At 49.2% G+C, this 20,908-nt stretch overlaps 1 protein-coding gene across 1 annotated transcript in view; it reads left to right on the top strand.

The window, feature by feature from the left end:
* MYH13 (myosin heavy chain 13) overlaps window positions 1-17,753 on the top strand; it is a 48,331-nt gene extending 30,578 nt beyond the window's left edge. Inside the window, 17 exon segments of the mRNA XM_025863908.2 lie at window positions 1,016-1,161; window positions 1,312-1,402; window positions 2,395-2,784; window positions 4,655-4,781; window positions 4,862-5,019; window positions 6,317-6,495; window positions 6,884-7,067; window positions 7,458-7,623; window positions 8,252-8,376; window positions 9,329-9,637; window positions 9,718-9,921; window positions 12,427-12,552; window positions 12,847-13,017; window positions 15,154-15,258; window positions 15,340-15,435; window positions 17,115-17,249; window positions 17,655-17,753. Coding sequence (XP_025719693.2) covers window positions 1,016-1,161; window positions 1,312-1,402; window positions 2,395-2,784; window positions 4,655-4,781; window positions 4,862-5,019; window positions 6,317-6,495; window positions 6,884-7,067; window positions 7,458-7,623; window positions 8,252-8,376; window positions 9,329-9,637; window positions 9,718-9,921; window positions 12,427-12,552; window positions 12,847-13,017; window positions 15,154-15,258; window positions 15,340-15,435; window positions 17,115-17,249; window positions 17,655-17,669 — 2,727 coding nt within the window. The 3' untranslated portion in view covers window positions 17,670-17,753.
* Window positions 17,754-20,908: the final 3,155 nt, after the last annotated feature.

The raw sequence follows: 20,908 nt of genomic DNA, 5'->3' as shown, positions 1-20,908 counted from the left end.
GGGGTCGAGCCCCGCATCGGGCTCCCTGCTCAGTGGGGAGTCTGCTTCTCCCTCTCACCGCCCCCTGCTTGTGCTTTCTCTCAATAAATAAAATCTTGAAAGAAAGAAAGAGAGAAAAAAAGAAAGAAAGAAAGAAAGAAAGAAAGAAAGAAAGAAAGAAAGAAAGAAAGCAAGCTCAGCACTAGAGAGTGTTCAGTAAAACATTAGCTCTTGAACTATTCCCATCATCATCATCAATTTCATCGTAATTAGCATCCATTTGCAGGTCCTTAGGTTCCAAAATCTCCAATCCTGTTCTAACATTGTTAAAATTGAGTTATTTTAACATTGTTAAAAATGAGTCCTGTTGGTAACCATGACAATTACCATTTTTCCCCTATCGTGTTACGTTGTCTGTTTGTTTCTGAGGTAGACTGTAGTGATTCATCAGTTGCATATATGTTCCCTGGTGAAAGAGCCAGGCCTGACATTTTCAGGCTTACTCACGACTGTGGCTAGAACTTGTCCAGATTTCATGTTTTCCTGAGGCCAGAGCAGGCGAGCTCCACCCCTACCACCCTGTTCCCCACACTCACAGGTGTGTGCACATGCATGGAGACACACACACACACACACACACACACACACAGGAGCCCTGATCTCCCCATGGTGTCAGCTGGGAGGAGTGACAGTGTGCAATCTAGACCTTCCCGGGCTTGGCTGTAGCAGAGCCCGTCCACAGATGCCCGGCTTGTTCCTGTCTGTGCACAAGCGTGCACCTATGGGCACCATGATCCTACAGGGAAGGGACAGGCTGAGTGGGAATCAGCCGAAAGAGACACCAGAAGGCTCCCAGGAGATCCAGCCCCCTGGGGTAACCTTTGCTGCAGGAGGGAAGAGTGAGGACACAGGGGGAAACTTGCTCCCTCCCAGGGCCAGAGGCCAGCAGTCACGCCCCCACGGGAGCCCAAGGAAGCCGCGGGCACGGGTGCGGCTCAAAGGGCAAGCTCCAACCTTTCTGCCCATGTCTCCCCAGCTTGAGGGCTCCTTGGAGCAGGAGAAGACACTGCGGGCAGACCTGGAGAGAGTAAAGAGGAAGCTGGAAGGGGACCTGAAAATGTCCCAGGAATCCATTATGGATCTAGAAAATGACAAGCAGCAAGTGGAGGAGAAATTGAAGAAGTAGATATCTCGTGTTTGACCTCTCTGTTTGAGCCCGAGTGCCAACTTAGCCCTTTAGAGAGGCTTGTATTTCATGTTATTTAAAAAAAAAAATATATATATATATATATATATATGTGTGTGTGTGTGTGTGTGTGTGTCTGTTTGCAGGAAGGAGCTTGAAATCAGTCAGTTACAAACCAAAATTGATGAGGAACAAGGGCACAGTTTACAATTACAAAAGAAGATCAAAGAACTGCAGGTAGAAGTTTCAAAAACCTTCAAGACCCCAAAAACCCTTTGCAAGGGTCCCTCCTGCCCTTTGGACTTTGTTTCTTTAGCTGCTCATTTTCTTCCTGTCCTTGGAGCTGGAAACAATGTCCTGCCCTTCCCTTTATTTTTTCTGAAATTAACATTTTAATTTTGTCAGTAGCACATACATAGATTTCCTTGAGAATATTACAGTGTTACCAATAAGACCAAATATGATTGATAAGGGTGCTTTGGTCACCACCGATAACCCTCCCTTCTCAGAAGTCACTCTCACTTTTAGCTGGATTGTGTATCCTACTGGATCTCTTGCTATGGGTTTATGTATCCATTTAAGACCCAAAGACGGGCGCCTGGCTGGCTCAGTTGGTGGAGCCTGCCACTCTTGATCTCGGGGTTGTGAGTTCGAGCCCCATGCTGGGTGTAGAGATGACCTAAAAATGAAATCTTAAAAAGAAAAAAGACCCAAAGAGACTATCTATGGGAGAAATATATATATATGATACACACATACATATGTATATGCACATATATTAAAATATAAAGGAGCAAGAACATAAATATATGCAAGCATATATTATATATATTTACATTTATGTTTATGCATATAAATATGTTCATTAAATATATGTGTATTTTCTATTCTATATACTTTATATTTTTTAGCTTCAATATGATAATACAGAGACTATGGTTCTGCAACTTGCTACTTTCATGTAGCAATGCCATCTTGCAGAGCTGTCCGTGGTAGACATGGGTCAAATCTAACTGCTCCATGAACTTTTGGAACATGGTTCCATCACGGTGGATTTGACCATTCCCCTACTGATGGACATTTAGATTGTTTTCCAAGTTTATGCCTCACTAACTTAATATTATCGTGTTGTCTTTTCTTTGTGGTGTCTACCCTCAGTCCCTCACCCTGCCCCTCCCAAAGTGGGCTCCTCCCTCCCCCCAACATTCCTGATGCGGTGACCCTTTCAGGCCCACACAGAAGAGCTGGAGGAGGAAATCGAGGCAGAGCGGGCCTCCCGGGCCAAAGCAGAGAAGCAGCGCTCTGACCTCTCCCGGGAACTGGAAGAGATCAGCGAGCGCCTGGAAGAAGCCGGCGGGGCCACCTCCGCCCAGATCGAGATGAACAAGAAGCGCGAGGCCGAGTTGCAGAAACTTCACCGGGACCTGGAGGAGGCCACCCTGCAGCATGAAGCCACCACGGCTGCTCTTCGAAAGAAGCACGCGGACAGCGTGGCCGAGCTCGGGGAGCAGATAGACAACCTGCAGAGCGTCAAGCAGAAGCTGGAGAAGGAGAAGAGCGAGCTGAAGATGGAGATCGATGACCTCGCCAGCAACACTGAAACTGTCTCCAAGTCGAAGGTACCTGATCCCCTGCTCTTAGAAATGCGAGGCAGCCACGTCCACCTGCCCAGGGAGCGGACATAATTTGATGCCCCCAAACTCACTGCCTGTTCTAAACTGCAAGGCTCTCCTGCCTTCTGCTTGCTCCCAGTCCTCCCCAAATCCATTCCTCTCTTGGAGCTTGACTCAGTGACCCACTATGACTCAAGGTCTCATCATCCTTCCAGAGTTTCAGAAAGCTTTCAGAATTTTCCAATCCATCTGACATTTTCTAGAACGGATGGATTGCACCAAAGGGCCTTGCTAGGTATGGTTGTCTACATGCCGCCTCCTTAGCCCACGGTATCAATCCCTGGGGGAGGCATAACCAATGTGAAGTTATGCGTGAGAACAGGGGTAGATCCAAGTTTTATGTCACTCGAAGCATGTAAAATTCAGGAGGGGAGGGGCTCTTTAAGAAAATGTACACAAAATTATAAATACAAAGTTAGGCACGAAAGTAAATACTAATTTAGAGTGAGAAAAAGAAGTCACAGATTAGTGGCACCCTGGAGACTCAGACCATTTGCCAGAAATGCCTCCCTAGAAATATATTCTGCTTGCATGCAGCTTTCCTTCTCCACCTGGAACCTTCTACAACTACCTGCATGATCTAGGGCCCATGCAAGTGAAGGTCATGAAGCGCAAACCTCACCAGCTTGCTGGTAAACCCACCCCTGTGTATGACTTCAAGGCAAAGCCTTCCTCAGACAGCGACACTGTGCTCCTAGATTCACGGGGCCTCTTGCTGTCCTTGTTTAGGATCTGGACACCCACAGCCTGGGCTTTCTCTTGATTTCTTCCTCCGGGCCACTCCTTTTTTTTCTCTCTTGCCTGCTTCCCCATTTTTCTGCCCTTCTTGGCTTTTTCCTCCCCCTAAGAAGTTATGTCTGTATGTATTCTCTGTCTCTCTCCCCCACGGCACCCAGGCCAGGTGGCAGGGTTGTCTGGGTTAGCAGAGATGACAGCACCGCCTTCCCTCCTCCCTTCCTCCATTGCTTCATGCTCTCTGTTCTCCATTTTAGAATCCAGTGGAAGAAGTGCCTTATATTGCTTTATACTTTTTGTCATTGTATCTTTTGATTTTTCTCCTTGTGAGTTGCTGTCTCCTTTTCAACTACCCTACCAAAAGATAAAATTATTTTAGGTTCATATGTCATTTTCTCAAAGACATCCGAAGCCCCTGGAGACCTTCCTTTGAATCTTAATACCCCTGCCTCTTCTGTCATCATCTTACACTTCCCAGCCTGAGGAAAAGTATGTGCTCAACATACTTGTTTTACGATATATGAGGTAGGAGGAGAAACTCTACAATATATGCAAGGTTTTTAAACAAACTTCACAAAAATATGGGCCAACTAGAGGCTGGGGGAGTGACTCCCTCCGTGCCACCTCCAACGTAAGGAGTCTTCTGTATTATCCGATGAAATGTGCAACAGTGTCACCTGAACAGACTACTTGCAAACAAACGAAAAAAAAGTAATATTATTCACCGGGCAACAGAATTACTTACATTACAAGAGGATCCTGGGGTTCCTTTGAGTAGCATCTTCTCAAAGGTTTTTTTTTTTTTTTACGAACCGGTCAATAATTATCTACCTGAGATAAGTAGATAAGTGGATAGTTGAAAGCTGTTGCTTCAACCTATTGGTGACTAAGCAGTCATCACAGATTAAAACTAAAGCAAATCTGAAGTGATTATAATTTTTTAAACTGACATGTATGTTGTTCTGCATTTTTATTTTTATTTTACCTGACAAGAAGCTAAACTATCCAACTTCCCAGTTCAGTACTGGACACCAGAAACGCATTTTTTCCATTCATGTTGACTTTTTTTTTTTTTTTAAAGAGTAACATGGAAAGAATGTGCCGGACTGTGGAAGACCAATTTAATGAGATCAAAGCCAAGGATGACCAACAGACACAGTTAATCCATGATCTGAACATGCAGAAAGCAAGACTGCAGACCCAAAATGGTAAAGGGGGGGGCTGGGTTTCAGAAGCTACAGGCTATGGGTCAGCAATGGTCAGCAACACTCATACATCTGTTTGGTAGGGGAGCTGAGCCACCAACTGGAGGAGAAGGAGTCTCTGATTTCACAGCTAACCAAAGGCAAGCAGGCCCTGACCCAGCAGCTGGAGGAGCTTAAGAGGCAACTGGAAGAAGAAACCAAGATCTGTAAACTCCTCCTAGGCAAGAACGATTTTTCCCTAGTGCTAAACAGTAGAACAGTGCACACAGCAGGTGCCTAATAAATGCTGTCAATGTGCGTTCAAGCATTAGAATAGGAATCCAGAAGTCCACCAAAACTGCATTCTGTGACTTTGAGGTTGCCATGTATCAACTAAGGCTTACAAGACAATCTTCTGGAATTTTCCTGAGCCCTACTTACTTCTTCTAAAAACAAAACCAAGCACTTTATTAGTCTCCCATCTTTCCGCTCTATGGTAAGGGTCTTCGGTGGACTGGGGTGGGGGTTGTGATAAGAACCAGAGTCGGGACGAGCAGTGAGAAGATCCATTTCAGGAACGAGACGGTCCTCTGGCCCAGATACAGTAGCAACTGAGTTCTCTTTCTTGGGCTAAGTGTTGCTGTCTGTGTTTAAAAAAAAAAAAAAAAAAAAAAAAAACGGAAATGTACACGACTGTGCTGGGTCAACAAAACTCCTTCTTTGATGGTGGCCTCAGAAAGTGTTTTGTGGGGCGCCTGGCTGGCTCAGTCAGTAGAGCATACGACTCTTGATCTCAGGGTTGTGAGTTTGAGCCCCATGTTGGGTGTAGAGATTACATAAAATCTTAAAAAAAAAAAAAAAAAAAGAGTTTCGTGACCATCGAGATGAGAGCTAAATTGTCCTTCTGACCAGGCGGGAGTGAGCAAGGGAGGCCTCTGGGCACATCCTCCCCTGCCCAGGAAGAGGACCCAGGGTCATAGAAACAGAACAGCTCACATCAGAGTTCCCCAGTGTGGGGACACAGCCCCTGGTGACACCAAATAATACCTTTTTGGGTTTTTTTCACAGTGATGGCTTTCCATAGCATTGCATCACCTAGCAAGAAAACGACCCCCTTCTTAATTCTGTTTCGATTCTTCTGCTTACATAAGGGACAGAGCTCGATTTGGATACCATCTCTCTAGCGCGTGCTCATTGTCCTTATTAAGGTGTAGAGCGAGTGGGCTTCAGGCACAGAGCCACGCGGCAAGTACCTGGCTGGAAGGTGATCGACAACAGTGCTTTACAGTCATTCTTACGGTTCCCTTCTGTTTGTGGCGAGTGTCAGTGTTTTTCTATTTAATGTAGTTTAATGGTTTACTTTTATTGAGATACAATAAGGGAGTCCACTTGACAAAAATTGAATAAAACAAGACATACAGGGATGTGGCAAAAGTTTGCAAAGGCAGCTTGGGAACAGCTCATGTTGGGAGATGCCGGTTTAGGGGGAAATACCTTGTAGCTTGGAAAATGGCCAAACGTCTTTGCAATCTGTCACCACCATCCTCCCGCAGGCCAAGAACGCCCTGCAGTCCTCCCGCCACGACTGCGACCTGCTGCGGGAACAGTATGAGGAGGAGCAGGAATCCAAGGCCGAGCTGCAGAGGGCGCTGTCCAAGGCCAACAGCGAGGTGGCCCAGTGGAGGACCAAATACGGGGCGGACGCCATCCAGCGCACGGAGGAGCTGGAGGAGGCCAAGTACGGGCTCCCCGGTGACAGCAGGAGAGGTGACCCCAGGATACTTGAGACTGAAGGGCCAAAAAATTCTTCCTGCCTTGAGAGACGCTTTCTTCCTCCCCAGGCCCTTGAGTTTTTGTTAAGCATTCAGATAGGGCGTCCCTGACCTTCCCCAGGGACTGTCTGTTCCGCCTGGTTCCCTTGGTGGCTTCTTGGTGACCTGCTTTGCCGCCACGCACTTTGGGGCTCTTCAGGTGATACTTAGCCCCTGTCCGCACATCCCATTCTATGTCTTGGTCTTACCCAGTCCCAGCCCCAAATAGACTGTTCATCGTCATCTGATCTGACATTTATTTCTGAAATGTCCACCTTTACCAAAAAAAAAAAAAAAAAAATCTGGTTCTCTTAGGAAAAAACTGGCCCAGAGGCTCCAGGAAGCAGAAGAAAACACAGAGGCAGTGAGCTCCAAGTGTGCCTCCTTGGAGAAAACCACGCAGAGGCTCCAGGGGGAAGTAGATGAGCTGATGCTGGACTTGGAACGCACCAGCAGGGCCCGTGCCATCCTGGACAGGAAGCAGAGGGACTTTGATAAGGTCTGCCCCCGAAGAGCCACGGCCTCGCACGCTGGGATGTTGGGAGAGGCACGGGCATTTGGGAGGTCCGCTGAGCATCAGGTCATAGTGTGGGCGGCTAGGCTTTGCAATGTCTCTTTGCTTTTGTGACAGTCCTTCCAAAGTGAATTTGTAGTCCAAGCTAATTCAGATTACTCTGAGACCCAAATACCTTTAAGAAGACAGTGGATGGCCCGTAGGAACATCAGAGTCTGGAGCCTGTGATCTAGAACGGGGCCCACCTTGTTTCTTGGGTCCCTGGGAAGTAAGGGTAAAACCTTGGCGTTGCTGACAGACAGCCCTTGTTTTCATGGGCTCTCCCAGGTGCCCTGGTCCTTCCTGCTGTTCACATGTCCCTGTGTCATCTCCCAGGTCCTTGCAGAGTGGAGGCAAAAGCTAGATGAGAGTCAGGCTGAGTTGGAAGCTGCTCAGAAAGGATCCAGGTTGCTTAGTACTGAAATCTTCAAGATACAGAACACCTATGAGGAGGTGGTGGACCAGCTGGAGACGCTCAGGCGGGAGAATAAAAATCTGCAAGGTGAGCTCTCCCCCCGGCCCACCCCAGGTGAGCACCTGTACCCCTTCTTGCCCCCTTCTTCCCACTGCCCCACAGAACCCTCCCATCTGCTCCGTTGACCCTGGAGCTCAGCCCTGCTGATGCCACAGACACAGTCATAGTAAAGTGTCATTCTGGAACACGAAGGGCAAAGTGAGTTGCTAAGCTCATCTCTTCTCGGAGAACAGGATCATCTGTGGATTCTGTCTGTACATGGCTTTAGGTCCTTGGGCATGTCGCTAAATCCCTTAGGACATCAGACTCCAGATCTGCAAAATCAGACCAGACCCAATGCCCCCTAAAGCCCGTCCAGTCCCAAAAGGCTATGATTCTATATTCTATGCGTCGTCTCCAGAATTTTCTTCCCCGGCCCTTGCCGCACCCATTTTATATACTTTGTGAAGTTTTAGGGTTCTTGCCACTCCACTCTCTGCATCGTTCAGGTGAGGCAACACACCTGTGTCGTGCCGAGACCTCACCCGAAGGTCTCCGCCATAGTCTCTCCTACATACATGTAAATGAATCACCAGTCCCCAAGTTGCCAGGCAGGATGCCTCTGCTGTCAACTAGAGCCCAGTCGAACAAGCTAAATCGAGCCTGTCCTTTGCAGAAGAGATCTCCGACTTAACCGAGCAGATTGCAGAAACTGGCAAGAACCTTCAGGAAGTGGAAAAGACCAAGGAGCAGGTGGAGCAGGAAAAGTCAGACCTCCAGGTTGCCCTAGAAGAGGTGGAGGCAAGTGTCTGGGAAGGTCAGGAGGGCAGCACACCAAAGGAGAGGGGGGACTAGACCAGACCTTCGGGGCTGCTTCCTGGGCCAGGAGGTGCTGAGGCTCCATGGGGAAGAACATCGAGCCGTCCTTGGGGAAACAGCTGTGCTGTGTTTCATCTCCTGGGTGTCCTCTAGTTCATCACGTTTCCCCTTTGGAAAATAAATAAATGCATTCGTGATGTCCTCCATGTCTTCCTCTCGGGAAGCAAGAAATCAATCAGCAGGCATCCTGAGAGCTGGCTCAGAATTCCTCGGCTCTAACAGAGTAAGACGCCAGCCGGTCTATGGCCACTGAGATTTCTGTAAAGTCAAAACAGGCCCAGTGTCCTGAGTGTGGCCAGCACAGGGCAGATGATAGAGCTGTTTCTAGGGAAATTTGCATAATGCAGGACAAGGGGAGAGCGATCACCCTGTCGTTTCAGGCAATAGGGTGGCTCCTGAGTCATGGTCCCTGTTAAAATAGACACACCCAAACTCTGAAAAACAAACTGAGGGTTCTAGAGGGGAGGGGGTGGGGGGATGGGTTAGCCTGGTGATGGGTATTAAAGAGGGCACGTTCTGCGTGGAGCACTGGGTGTTATGCACAAACAACGAATCATGGAACACTACATCAAAAACTAATGATGTCATGTATGGTGATTAACATAACAATAAAAAATTTAAAAAATAGACACACCCAATAAAGGTTTTACTAATTCCAAAAGGTGCTCTGTCCCTCTCCAGACATAAAATTGTTAATAACAGATACAAAGCTTTAGTCCCAGGTTCATTACTAGGAGGGACATTTGGGGGTCACATTGTTTGACCTCTACTCATCTGTAGAATGGGTAGAATAATACTCATTTTGTCATAACGGCGAAGAAAATACCTGTTCAAGAAGGGGGGCTGCCCATGATCCCCCCTCTGCTTTGATCAGGGTTCCTTGGAACATGAAGAGAGCAAGATCTTGCGTGTCCAGCTGGAGTTGAGCCAGGTGAAATCCGAGCTTGACCACAGGGTCACTGAGAAGGATGAAGAAATCAATCAGCTGAAAAGAAATAGCCAGCGGGCAACAGAGGCCATGCAGAGCATGCTGGATGCCGAGATCCAGAGCCGGAAGGATGCCCTGAGGCTGAAGAAGAAGATGGAGGGAGACCTCAACGAGATGGAGATCCAGCTGGGCCATTCCAGCTGCCAGGTGGTGGAGACCCAGAAACACCTGCGCAACGTGCAGGGCCAGCTCAAGGTGAGCGCGCAGGCTTTGGTGGACCTGGCTGGCGCTCGGCCTGTCCCAGGCTCTGGCCTCACATCTGGCTTTCTCTGCAGGACTCCCAGCTGCACCTGGATGAAGCCCTCAGGAGCAACGAGGACCTCAAGGAGCAGCTAGCCATCGTGGAGCGCAGGAATGGGCTCTTGCTGGAGGAATTGGAGGAGATGAAGGTGGCCTTGGAGCAGACGGAGCGGACCCGCAGGCTGTCGGAGCAGGAACTGTTGGACGCCAGTGACCGCATGCAGTTCCTCCACGCCCAGGTGCATCCCTCCTCCCTCCATTCGGGGCCCACCCTGGGGGGCAGGCAGGACCCACACGGCAGAAGGGAGCACCCATCCTTCCTCCCAGACTAGCGGTCAAGACCAAGTGGCATTAAGCTTAGCTCTTGCAGGGAGGCTAGCAGCGCAGTAGAGCACAGGACTCTCAATCTCGGGGTTGGGAGTTTGAGCCCCACTTGGGGTGTAGCAATGACTTAAAAATAAAATCTTTAAAAAAAAAAAAAGCTTAGTTCTTGGACTAACGATGCTCCAGATGGACAGATTTCTGAGCTTTCTTTAATCGGAAGATAAAAGGTCGTGCATATTGTGGGAACATCAGAGAAAGGAAGGGTGAATTATTGCATCAAGGTGCTGGAGAAGGCTTCACGGAGGAAGCAACATCTAAGCCACAATCATAGAAAATTAGAATTGTCTTTCAAAATAATTATTTTTATTACCTTTGTGAAAGTTTTTGTTTGTTTTTTAAGGAGGTAGAAGTTTATTGAATACACCACAAGGGAGCAGTGAGCAAGACAACAGAAGACAGGCTGTCTGCCACCTTTATAAAAGTTTTATAAAAACAATTCTTTTTTTTTAATCTGTGTCTTTTTTTTAAGATTATTTATTTATTTATTTGACAGAGAGAGACACAGCGAGAGCAGGAGCACAAGCAGGGGGAGTGGGAGAGGGAGAAGCAGGCTTCCCGCGGAGCAGGGAGCCCGATGAGGGGCTCGATCCCAGGACCCTGGGATCATGACCTGAGCTGAAGGCAGACGCTTAACCATCTGAGCCACCCAGGTGCCCCTATAAAAACAATTCTTTGTTATAAAATATAGAGCATACAAGCAAACAAATAGAAGAAAAATACCAGCCACAGTGCTACCACTTTGAGATCTTTCATTCCAAGCTGTCGAGGTCTACAGTTATCATACTTCTGTAGAAATGTGATCAATGTTTTTGCAACTTATTTTCATTTTAACGTATCATGTACATATTTCCACACCTTTAAATAATCTACGACTATTTTATAAAAATATTTATTTATTTATTTATTTATTTGAAAGAGAGCGAGGGGGCGCCTGGGAGCCTCAGTCGTTAAGCGTCTGCCTTCGGCTCAGGTCATGATCCCAGGGTCCTGGGATCGAGCCCCACATCAGGCTCCCTGCTCCGTGGGAAGCCTGCTTCTCCCTCTCCCACTCCCCCTGCTTGTGTTCCCTCCCTCGCTGTGTGTCTCTCTGTCAGGTAAATAAATAAAATCTTTAAAAAAGAGAGAGAGAGAGGACGCACGCTTGCACCATGGGGGAAGGGGCAGAGGCAGAAATCTTCAAGTGGACTCCCTGCCAAGGGCGGACTCCCCTTCCCCCATACAGGTCTCGATCTCATGACACTGAGATCATGACCTGAACTGAAACCAAGAGTCGGACGCTTAACCGACTGAGCCACCCAGACGCCACCCGCCCCCATGACTATTTTTAGTGGCAGAAAAATGGTCTGTTACAGTAGGGTGATATGGCACTTTTATTTAATTGATCCTCCACGCCTGGATGTTTTTAATTATTCCCAATAAAATTTTTGCGATTAGAAGGTTTTCTATGATGAACTTAGTTATAATTAATTTTTCACATTTTCCCATTATTCTTATTTCCTTAATATTCCTAGAAGTAAATAGATTGCTGGAAGCAGAATTTCATGGTCCAAACAATAAAGACATTTGCAACATGTTGTAAATCAGCCTTCACAAGGTGGTCTCCATTTTTATTCTCATGGGGAAAATATGTAAGCGCTCTTGCCTCTAAATCCTCAAAGACCCTAATGATACATCTTTTAATCCTCACCAACTTTATGGTTGGAAAACACCTCACCTTTATAATTTTGATTTTCTTGGGGTGCCTGGCTGGCTCAGTGGGTAGAGCATCCAATTCAACTCTTGATCTCAGGGTCGTGATTCAAGCCCCATGTTGGGCATGGAGCCTACTTAAAAAAATAAAATACAACAAAGTTTTGATTACTAATGAGTAATTATTTCTTCTGGTGTGTTCCACCTATCTGTACTTTGTGCCCTGTTTTCTTGCACGATTTGTCTTTTTAAGATGTTAAGGAAGAGAATGTTTTTTTCAGCAACATACATTGCGAGTGTTTTGCACCTTTTCACAACCCTTATAATTCTATTTTATGGTGTGTTTTGATCATTGGAACCATTTCTCATTTTCTATACTTATGTCTACCTATCCTTTGCTTGCTCTGACACCTTTTACTGAGTAATCTCTTCTTCCTCAAATATGTGAAAATCTACCATTATCAGTTACTCACTTAATTGATGTGCAGTTCTTGGGTCTGTTTCAGGACCTTCTGTTTGGTCAAGAATGAAACAGTATCTAGCAAATCCCCCGGGGTGAAAAATAAGAAACATGATCGTGATTGATTTCCTTCTGCATGCAACTTTCTCCCCCTCGATTTTCCAAGCGTCCAAAGATAACCTACACCTCTGGCATCTAATTTTTCCTATAGAACACAAGCCTGATAAATACCAAGAAAAAACTGGAAGCGGACATAGCCCAGTGCCAGGCAGAGGTCGAGAACTCCATCCAGGAGTCCAGAGACGCGGAGGAGAAGGCCAAGGAGGCCATCACAGCTGTGAGCTCTGTTCCTTCTTTTCAGAGCCAGTGTTTGGAGATAGGGAAGGGGCTTCTAGGTGGGGACAAGGCAAGTAGGCTTTGTCTCCTGCTGACCTACAGTTGGTCGTGCTGGCTTCCTAGGGAGGTAGATGAAGCCTCAGCCAAACCCAACCGGGGAGGAGATGCATCACCAGTCATGGCGGAACGAGGGAGGCAGGACCAGCATGCACAGCCCTGACTTTGACAGCATCCTCCCTATACTCCCGGTCGGGATGCCAGGTGGCCCACTCGTACTTTCTACGAACTTCATCAGGCAGCCATGATGGCCGAGGAGCTGAAGAAGGAGCAGGACACCAGCGCCCACCTGGAGCGCATGAAGAAGAACCTGGAGCAGATGGTGAAGGACCTGCAGCATCGTCTGGATGAGGCTGAGCAGCTGGCCCTGAAGGGCGGGAAGAAGCAGATCCAGAAGCTGGAGAACCGGGTAGGGCGGCTCGAGAAGATGCTGGCTCCCAAAGTGATATCCGGTTCAGCCATCCGGGGCAGAGCCACCGTCCAGAAACAAGGTTGCAGGAAAGTGGGCACAGATGGAGTGCATGCAAGTTTGGTCTGAGGACTACTTGCAGAGCTCTCTGTGAGCCAATATCCCCACCTGTTTGTCCTTCACTGGTTCCTACACCCCAACACACACAAACACACACACACACACACACACACACGCACACTTTACAACACTCATGCGTCAGCAGCTGCAGAATGAAGACACTTGCAAATGTTCACATCCTGTTTTTATAGGAATTTAGTTCCTTGTAGGTGAAGGGAAATGTAATTTACATTCATAACATTACATAGTTGGTGTAAGTTACGTTTTGGACCAGCCTCCACTTTGGTGAACAATGGCCCATCCTACGTAAAGTCTAGAGTCTCTCTTCACCTCCCACCCCTGGCTCCCATTCGTCTTAGATTTCTCAGTCTCTGGACGCAGTCAGGCCATAATGCTGGTAAAGCTGCTTGCTCACTCCGTCCTACATGGCAGGTGACTGGTGCTTCCTCGGGGCCAAAGCCCCAGGAAAATGCTACCCCCTGCGCAGAGGCAATCCTGCTTTTTCTGTATCTGGGAGTTTATTTATACTTGCTTTTGTTTCTTTGCTAAGAAGAAATGGATCCCTTTGTTGCTTGAACCCTTTGCTTTTCCCTTTAGACCCGTGATGGTTTATTTCATTTGTTTTGCAAATGGCCTCCATTACCAGTTGATGTTCTGGAAAAGGGCTGTGAGGGGGAGCTTGTTAGAATGTCTCTGTTGTCCTGGGAGGGAGGAAATGGTGGAGTGGGAAGAGAAGGAGGTGAGGGGCAGGCGAAGAGAAGGGGGTGACCTCTCCCAGCAGGGAGGCACCCCACATGCATTCAGCCTTCAGGCCAGCCTCCCAAGGATGTGATCACCAGCACACGTACACCATGAATGTGAACGAATTTTTTTTTTCCGCTAAAAACGACAAGGCTATCGGCACGTAACGAAAGTCAACACCAGGGAAGTCACAGCTTCTTCCCCCCAAATTCTTTAAATGCTTACTTTTATTCTTTCCAGTCATCCTCTATTGCATGAGTTTAAGTCTGTCCTCACGGATCCCTCCACTGAGAGAGGGATTAGAGCCCACGCCTCCCTCCGTGATTCTTTGATTCCTGGGCCAGTCAGCCCCCCTCATCACATGGGAGGCACTTCGACTGGCCTCCAGGCCCAGATGCTGCATTATCTTTAGTTCCACGAACCTCACAGAGGCCACAAAATCATTGGTAAACAGCTTCCCAGGGCTTGTGGGGTGGCGGGGGGGGGGGGGGGGGGGGGCGCGGTGAGGATCGCTTTTGGAACAGCGCCCAGAGTTAACCCCGGGCCACTGGCGGAGTCCAAGGTTGATTTGTTGAGTCCACAAGCCCAGAGCTGCCCGTGTCTGTGGCCGATGGGATTCCCCGTGGCTGGCCGCCACCCTCACATCCTGGCTCTCTCTGAACTGTGGCATTGGGGCCACCGTTGGTGAGCTGTGTCCTCGGTGGCTGTCCTGTCCCCTCAAGACTTCAGGAAAGCCAGAAGCAGCTATGAAATGAACACTACCGGCGGGGCGCTTTATCATTTAAGACATACTTGCACACACTCTAATTTGACCCCCACGTTTGAGGCAGGTAGAGCAGGAATTACAGCCTCCACCCTAAACATATAGAAACTCGCCCTGGGGCTTGAACACACCTTGACCTTTTGTGGCCCAGCCTCTCTCCCTGACTCCCCTCGGCCTCGTCTGACCAGGAATCAGGCCTCCTGAAACTCTCAGACTTCACCTGCGGGGATGAGTCGGGGCTGAAGCCCAGGCCTTGCCAAGCCGCTGACCCCAGAGTTAGAGGCATCCGAGCCCAGCCTGGTGGCCCCGCTGTGAGCACCGAGGGCTGCATCTTATTCTCATTTGCACAAGGCCACCACAGCAAGAGTGGTTCTTGAGCCATAGGAGGAGACATTTTTACAAACTATAATAAGGGGATCCCGAGTTCATACTAAGAAGACCGGCCAACGAGTCCGCAGGAGAAGCCTGGCCACTCTGACCTGGACGCTGGGCTCTCTCCCCACAAAACCCAGGTGCGGGAGTTGGAAAGTGAGCTGGATGCTGAGCAGAAGAGGGGGGCCGAGACTCTGAAGGGGGCCCACAAATATGAGCGCAAAGTCAAGGAGCTGACGTACCAGGTAGGCATCTTCAAAGCCTCAGTGAGCGCTGGGTTGCTCCAACCCCAGCAGAGCTGCGGTGGCACGGTGCTATGTTTGCAGGCCGAGGAGGATCGCAAGAACATCCTCAGGCTCCAGGACCTGGTGGACAAGCTGCAGTCCAAAGTGAAGGCTTACAAGAGGCAGGCTGAGGAGGCTGTGAGTAGGGGGTGGTCCCCCGAAAGCCCACGCCCAGGGACCCCCAGCCCTCAGCGGGAGCCGGTCCTGTCACAGGCCCAGGTTTTCATTTGCAGGCTACAAAGTCAGGGACGCCTGCCCTCCTCCCTCCCCTGGTCTGTGTTAAACAAGCCTGCCCACCCCCCAACTGCACCTCCTTAGTGCCTTCTGCTTCACCTCATGTGGCTAGCCCCCTCACTTTATCCCCCACCCCCAGAACATTCTAGCCCACCCTGCGAGCCCCACTTCACCCTGATGCCCCAGCCAGCTCAGCCCTCCCTGCGCCAGCAACCTGGCCTTAGACGACCCCCCCATCCTGGTTCACAGCATCACACCTTGCCCTGTCGCTTGGTCTCATGCCTTCCTCCTTCCCACTCTCCCTAACTCCCATCCATCCTTCCCGACCTGCCCTTGATCAAATAGACCTCAGGGAGGGTGTTATGCTGAGTGAAATAAGTCAATCAGAGAAAGACATGTATCACATGACCTCACTGATATGAGGAATTCTTAATCTCAGGAAACAAACTGAGTGTTACTGGAGTGGTCAGGGGGTGGGAGGGATGGGGTGGCTGGGTGATAGACATTGGGGAGGGTATGTGCTACGGTGAGCGCTGTGAATTGTGCAAGACTGTTGAATCACAGATCTGTACTTCTGAAACAAATAACGCAACATATTTTAAGAAAAAAGAAAAAGAAGAAGATAACAGGAGAGGAAGAAAAGGGGAGTAAGTCAGAGGGGGAGACGAACCGTGAGAGATGATGGACTCTGAAAAACAAACTGAGGGTTCTAGAGGGGAGGGGGGGAGGAGGATGGGTTAGCCTGGTGATGGGTATTGAGGAGGGCACGTTCTGCATGGAGCACTGGGTGTTATGCACAAACAATGAATCATGGGACACTGCACCAAAAACTAATGATGTAATATATGGTGATTAACATAACAATAAAAAAATTTAAAAAAAAATAGACCTCAGGGATATCGTTACTAGCAGGGAGCTGGGCTGGGGCGGCAAGGGGTGGGGAGGACTTCTTCTGTTTCAGAAAAGAAATAGTTTGGGAAACTCTAGGTTAAACCAAGTTGAACTGGTAGCTTTCGAGGATTTCTCAGATTTTGTCGGTGACATGTAAGGCACTCTTCAAAGTGGACAAGGCATTCCAGAATGCAGCTTTCCGCCCCCACCCCAAACCAGAGTGGAACTTGGAGCCTTTTTATTGTGTGCAGAACAGCCCACGGGACTGGTGTTCTGAGGAACAAAATTTGGGGGACTCTGCAGTTGATAAATGACTGAGCATATGGCTTCTCTCTTTGTCCTGTTTCCCTCCTGCCCAGGGGCTGGTGGTTCCGCCTTGACCACAGGGAAGCAGATCTGAGCTGGTTAATTGGAGGGGGAGGGATCTGTGCCCATTGGATGAGCAAGGTCACAGCAGGACTACCTGGGAGGGAGGGTGCCCAGGAGGCCACCTTCTTCAAGAACCTTCGGATTGCCCTCAGTCAACGTGGACAGTGGCCTGGCCACCAGGCAGACAATCCCAGGGCAAAGGGAATTGGGCCACTGGCCTCTGACCTTCCAGGTGCCTTGGGAGGACTCAGGACTTGGGTCCCGGCCAAAGAGCCCCAGTAGGGGGGCTTCCTCAGGCTCTTGCCCCTCCATCTCCCATTCAGGAGGAGCAGGCCAACATGCAGCTGTCCAAGTGCTGGAGGGTCCAGCACGAGCTGGAGGAGGCGGAGGAGAGAGCGGACATTGCCGAGTCCCAGGTCAACAAGCTGCGGGCCAAGAGCCGAGATGTGGGGGGCCAGGTGAGAGCAGATAGCTTCCCCAGAGCACCCAGAGAGAGCGCGGAGGGTGTCGCTTGGTGCCTCTTCCCTGCTGCTGGCCAAGCATTCAACAGACGCCACCCCTTCAGCCAGGCCCCTGCTGGTTCCAGAATCATGGGGCAATGAGCAGCAGGGGACAGGGGGCCACACGCCTTGTCACCCCCATCCCTCCCTGTCCTAAGTGGCGCTGCCCAGGAAGCCCCTGTTTTTCGGGGGACTCATCCCTCTCCAGCGGCCCCACGGCTTTGTTTTTACTACGTGCAAGGGCAGACAATGCCATCCCTCAATATTTTTTCTGGAAGTTAGCCTTTCCAAGCTCTCCACGTGAAGGCAGTACTCAGCCTTGCCTTGGGTTTGACTCATTTCCTGATTGGTTTTCTCCCACAGAAGCTGGAAGAATGAGGCTTTCCTGATGCCCGTTGCCATGCGACACGCTGGGAGAGGGGAGGGACGATGTCGGGAGAAATAAAGTCTCCTCGCTCCTCGTCTCTCTGGCTCTGTGTGTTCATAATCACCGTCTACCCTGCTTGCTCGGAGTGCTTGGAGAGGCTTGCCCTACCTGCTATACATATACAGAAATAAGGGGTGTGAGAGTGGGCCCTCTGGCTCCAAGCAGGAAAGGTGGAGAGCCACCCCACCGCCAAGTAAATCACCAGCTTCCTTCACACTCAAGTAAAGCCCCTTGCAGATAACTAGAGCACATTTTCCTCCTCGGAACACGCAATTGTTTCAAATTCACTTCCCCGGTTTCTCTCTCAACTTTCAGACAGCGAAACTGGGCCCAAGTAGATGAAGCCCTCTGACTGCAGTTACCCGAGGCAGAGTGGAGACGAGACGCCCAGGGTCCCAGACTCCCAGGGAGTGCTTTCTGCTAAGAAATTCTGCTTTTCCATCCCTTCCTTCTTAGGGGCTGTGTTTTCATCCGCTGCTCCCCATGACATCTGAGCAGGGAGTAGGTGTGCCCCAACGCATTCCCTCCTGGGAAACACTGGGTAGGGGCTTGCCTGCCTTCTCCTTCCGGCTGTGTTCACTGCCCCCCACCGGCACGGATCCCTCCCACGGTGCCCAGAGCCAAAACGTGAAGGGAGCAGGTGGGCCCCGAGAGCCGTTCTCTTCCAGAGTCCAGGCTGAGGCTGGCCCAGGTGCCAAGAGAGAAGCCCCTGCTGGTTTGGGGGCTCACCCCTGGATCCTCATCAGATTATGTTGATTTGCCTACACGGAATGGATAAGGATGTAGCGGAATGGGATTAAGTACAGGATTAGGAGCTGAGACTAAATCTGAGGCTTGACCTGATCACTTCGTAGCCGTAAATGCCTGGCCTTGGGTTGGCTTTGGGTTGGCCACACATTCTCTGAACCTGACTTGCCTCGGTGGTCATGCTGACTGAGGGTATGTGCTTGGGTTCTGGCAAACCTGGATGGAATCCCAGTGCTGTCACATGCCAACTGCACGGCCTTGGGCAAGTCAGTCTTCTCTCTGAGCCCCATTTTCCTTATTCTGTAAGGTGGAGATGATAAAAATCATAGCTTCACTGGGATGGGTGAGGGGCTGGGGTGGTGACAAAGGGTGTAAGGTTTCTTTTTGGGATAATGAAATGTTCTAAAATTGATTATGGAGATGGATGTGTAGCTGTGAATATACTCAAAGCCATTGAATTGTATAGTATGTGAATTATATCTCAATAAAACCAAAACTGGCTTACTTTGTACCAGGCACCAAGATAAGTACACTATCCTCTAACATCTTGGATCATCCCTTCTCTCTATCTTTCTAGATCCAGTCCTCCTTTCCATCTCATCGCCAGCCCACCCCACATACTTTCAACACAGTAGGGTTGGAAGCTGAAGGCAGGTGGCAGCAGTGATGGTAGCAGGAAATAATTCTGAGGTCAGGTGACCTCATATGTCTGACATTACCATCATTGTCATCACCATCAGCAGCAGCAGCATCACCATCACCATCATCAGCATCACCATCATCATCATCATCACCATCATCACCACCATCATCAACATCATCACCATCATTATCACCATCACCACCATCATCACCATCATCAACCACCTTCATCACCATCATTATCACCATCACCACCATCATCACCATCATCAGCCACCTTCATCACCATCACCATCATCATCACCACCATCATCAACATCATCACCATCATTATCACCATCACCACCACCATCATCATCACCATCCCCCTCCCCACCATCATCAGCATCCCCACCATCATCATCACCATCACCATCATCATCTTCATCACCACCACCATCATCAGCATCCCCACCATCATCCCCACCATCATCATCACCATCACCATCATCATCTTCATCACCACCATCATCAGCATCCCCACCATCATCATCACCACCATCAGCAGCATCCCCACCATCATCATCACCATCACCACCACCACCACCACCATCATCATCAGTGCTAAATTTTAGGACTGGAAGAGTCTATCTAAAAAGATCTCTTCAATCTCTTCAATTTTACAGACAAGGAAACTGAGGTCATTCTCAAGGTCCCTAGATATCAGCCCCAGTCCAGCCCTCCCAATAATTTCAAATACACAAAACAACTGTGTATGTGTTGAGGGTTCACATGCTCTTTTTTTCTCCCTTCCATTCAAGCCACACAACAAACCAATCAGGAGATCAGGCTGATATCAATCTCTCATTTTCTAGAGAATGTTGCAGACAAGCTAAGGCTTGTCCAGTGTTGCAAGGATGAGATTGCAGCTTCCAGACTCTCCGTACAGCACACACTCTCACAATGGTGGGCTTTGCCTCTGTGTAGACATGTGATGTAATATTAAGAGCCCTGGATTCCACCCTGCCTGGGTGCCAGACCTGCCTCACCACTAACTAGCTTTGTGATTTGGGGCAAGTGGCTTCATGACTATAAGCCTCAGCTGCCTCCTTCCTGTACAGTGAGGGTGTAACACTGTACTTTATAGGGTTATTTTGAGAAGTAAATAAGATGATTCAAGAAGTACCCTTGGTGTAGAGCCTGGCACCTCGTTAGCACCCTGGGAACCTGTCATCATGGTGAGAGGGGTGACACATGGCCTCAGGACAGGGATGGAACGTAAGACAGGGGTCCAGATGCACAATAGTCTGGGGTTTGGCTGTGTCTCTAAGGGGCTTCCTCTGGTTTGAGGAGATAATATACCATGCGATTGGGGGTCATCAAAAGAAATTACTATGGAATTCCGCTCTTCTCTGACATCCCAACAAAAGCAGATCGGGATCCCATCCCCTCAAACACTGCCCAGTTCACCTGGCGCTCCCTAAAATGAAGCCACCCTCACGCATCTCTGCACTTACCCGGCTCCCCATATCCCAGCTCTGCGCCCCCAGATCTCTGAGTTAGAAAGCAAGAAAATTCCTCTATCCTTCCCAGTGCATGACAGTGTTTCCACTACATCGAATCCTGATCATGGAATGAAGGGATGAATGGTTGAACGAGAACCTTCCATACATAGACACCAAGTCTGTCCTGATGAGACATTTCAAATTTTCTTTCCTGAGGACCGGAAGAAGAGAAAGGAGTAAGGAGGAGGCCCCTGTGCTGAGTTTTATTTCCCAGCGTCTGCATGTCGAATTCCAGCCGACAGCTGGACCCTCAGGGT

This window comes from Callorhinus ursinus, unplaced genomic scaffold, assembly GCF_003265705.2.
Source record: "Callorhinus ursinus isolate GAN/ISIS: 27379988/994484 unplaced genomic scaffold, GSC_fseal_2.0 scaffold43, whole genome shotgun sequence".
In the NCBI taxonomy this organism is placed as follows: domain Eukaryota; kingdom Metazoa; phylum Chordata; class Mammalia; order Carnivora; family Otariidae; genus Callorhinus; species Callorhinus ursinus.
Note: the sequence above shows the minus strand (reverse complement) of the source record. Positions and strands in the feature narration are given on the sequence as shown.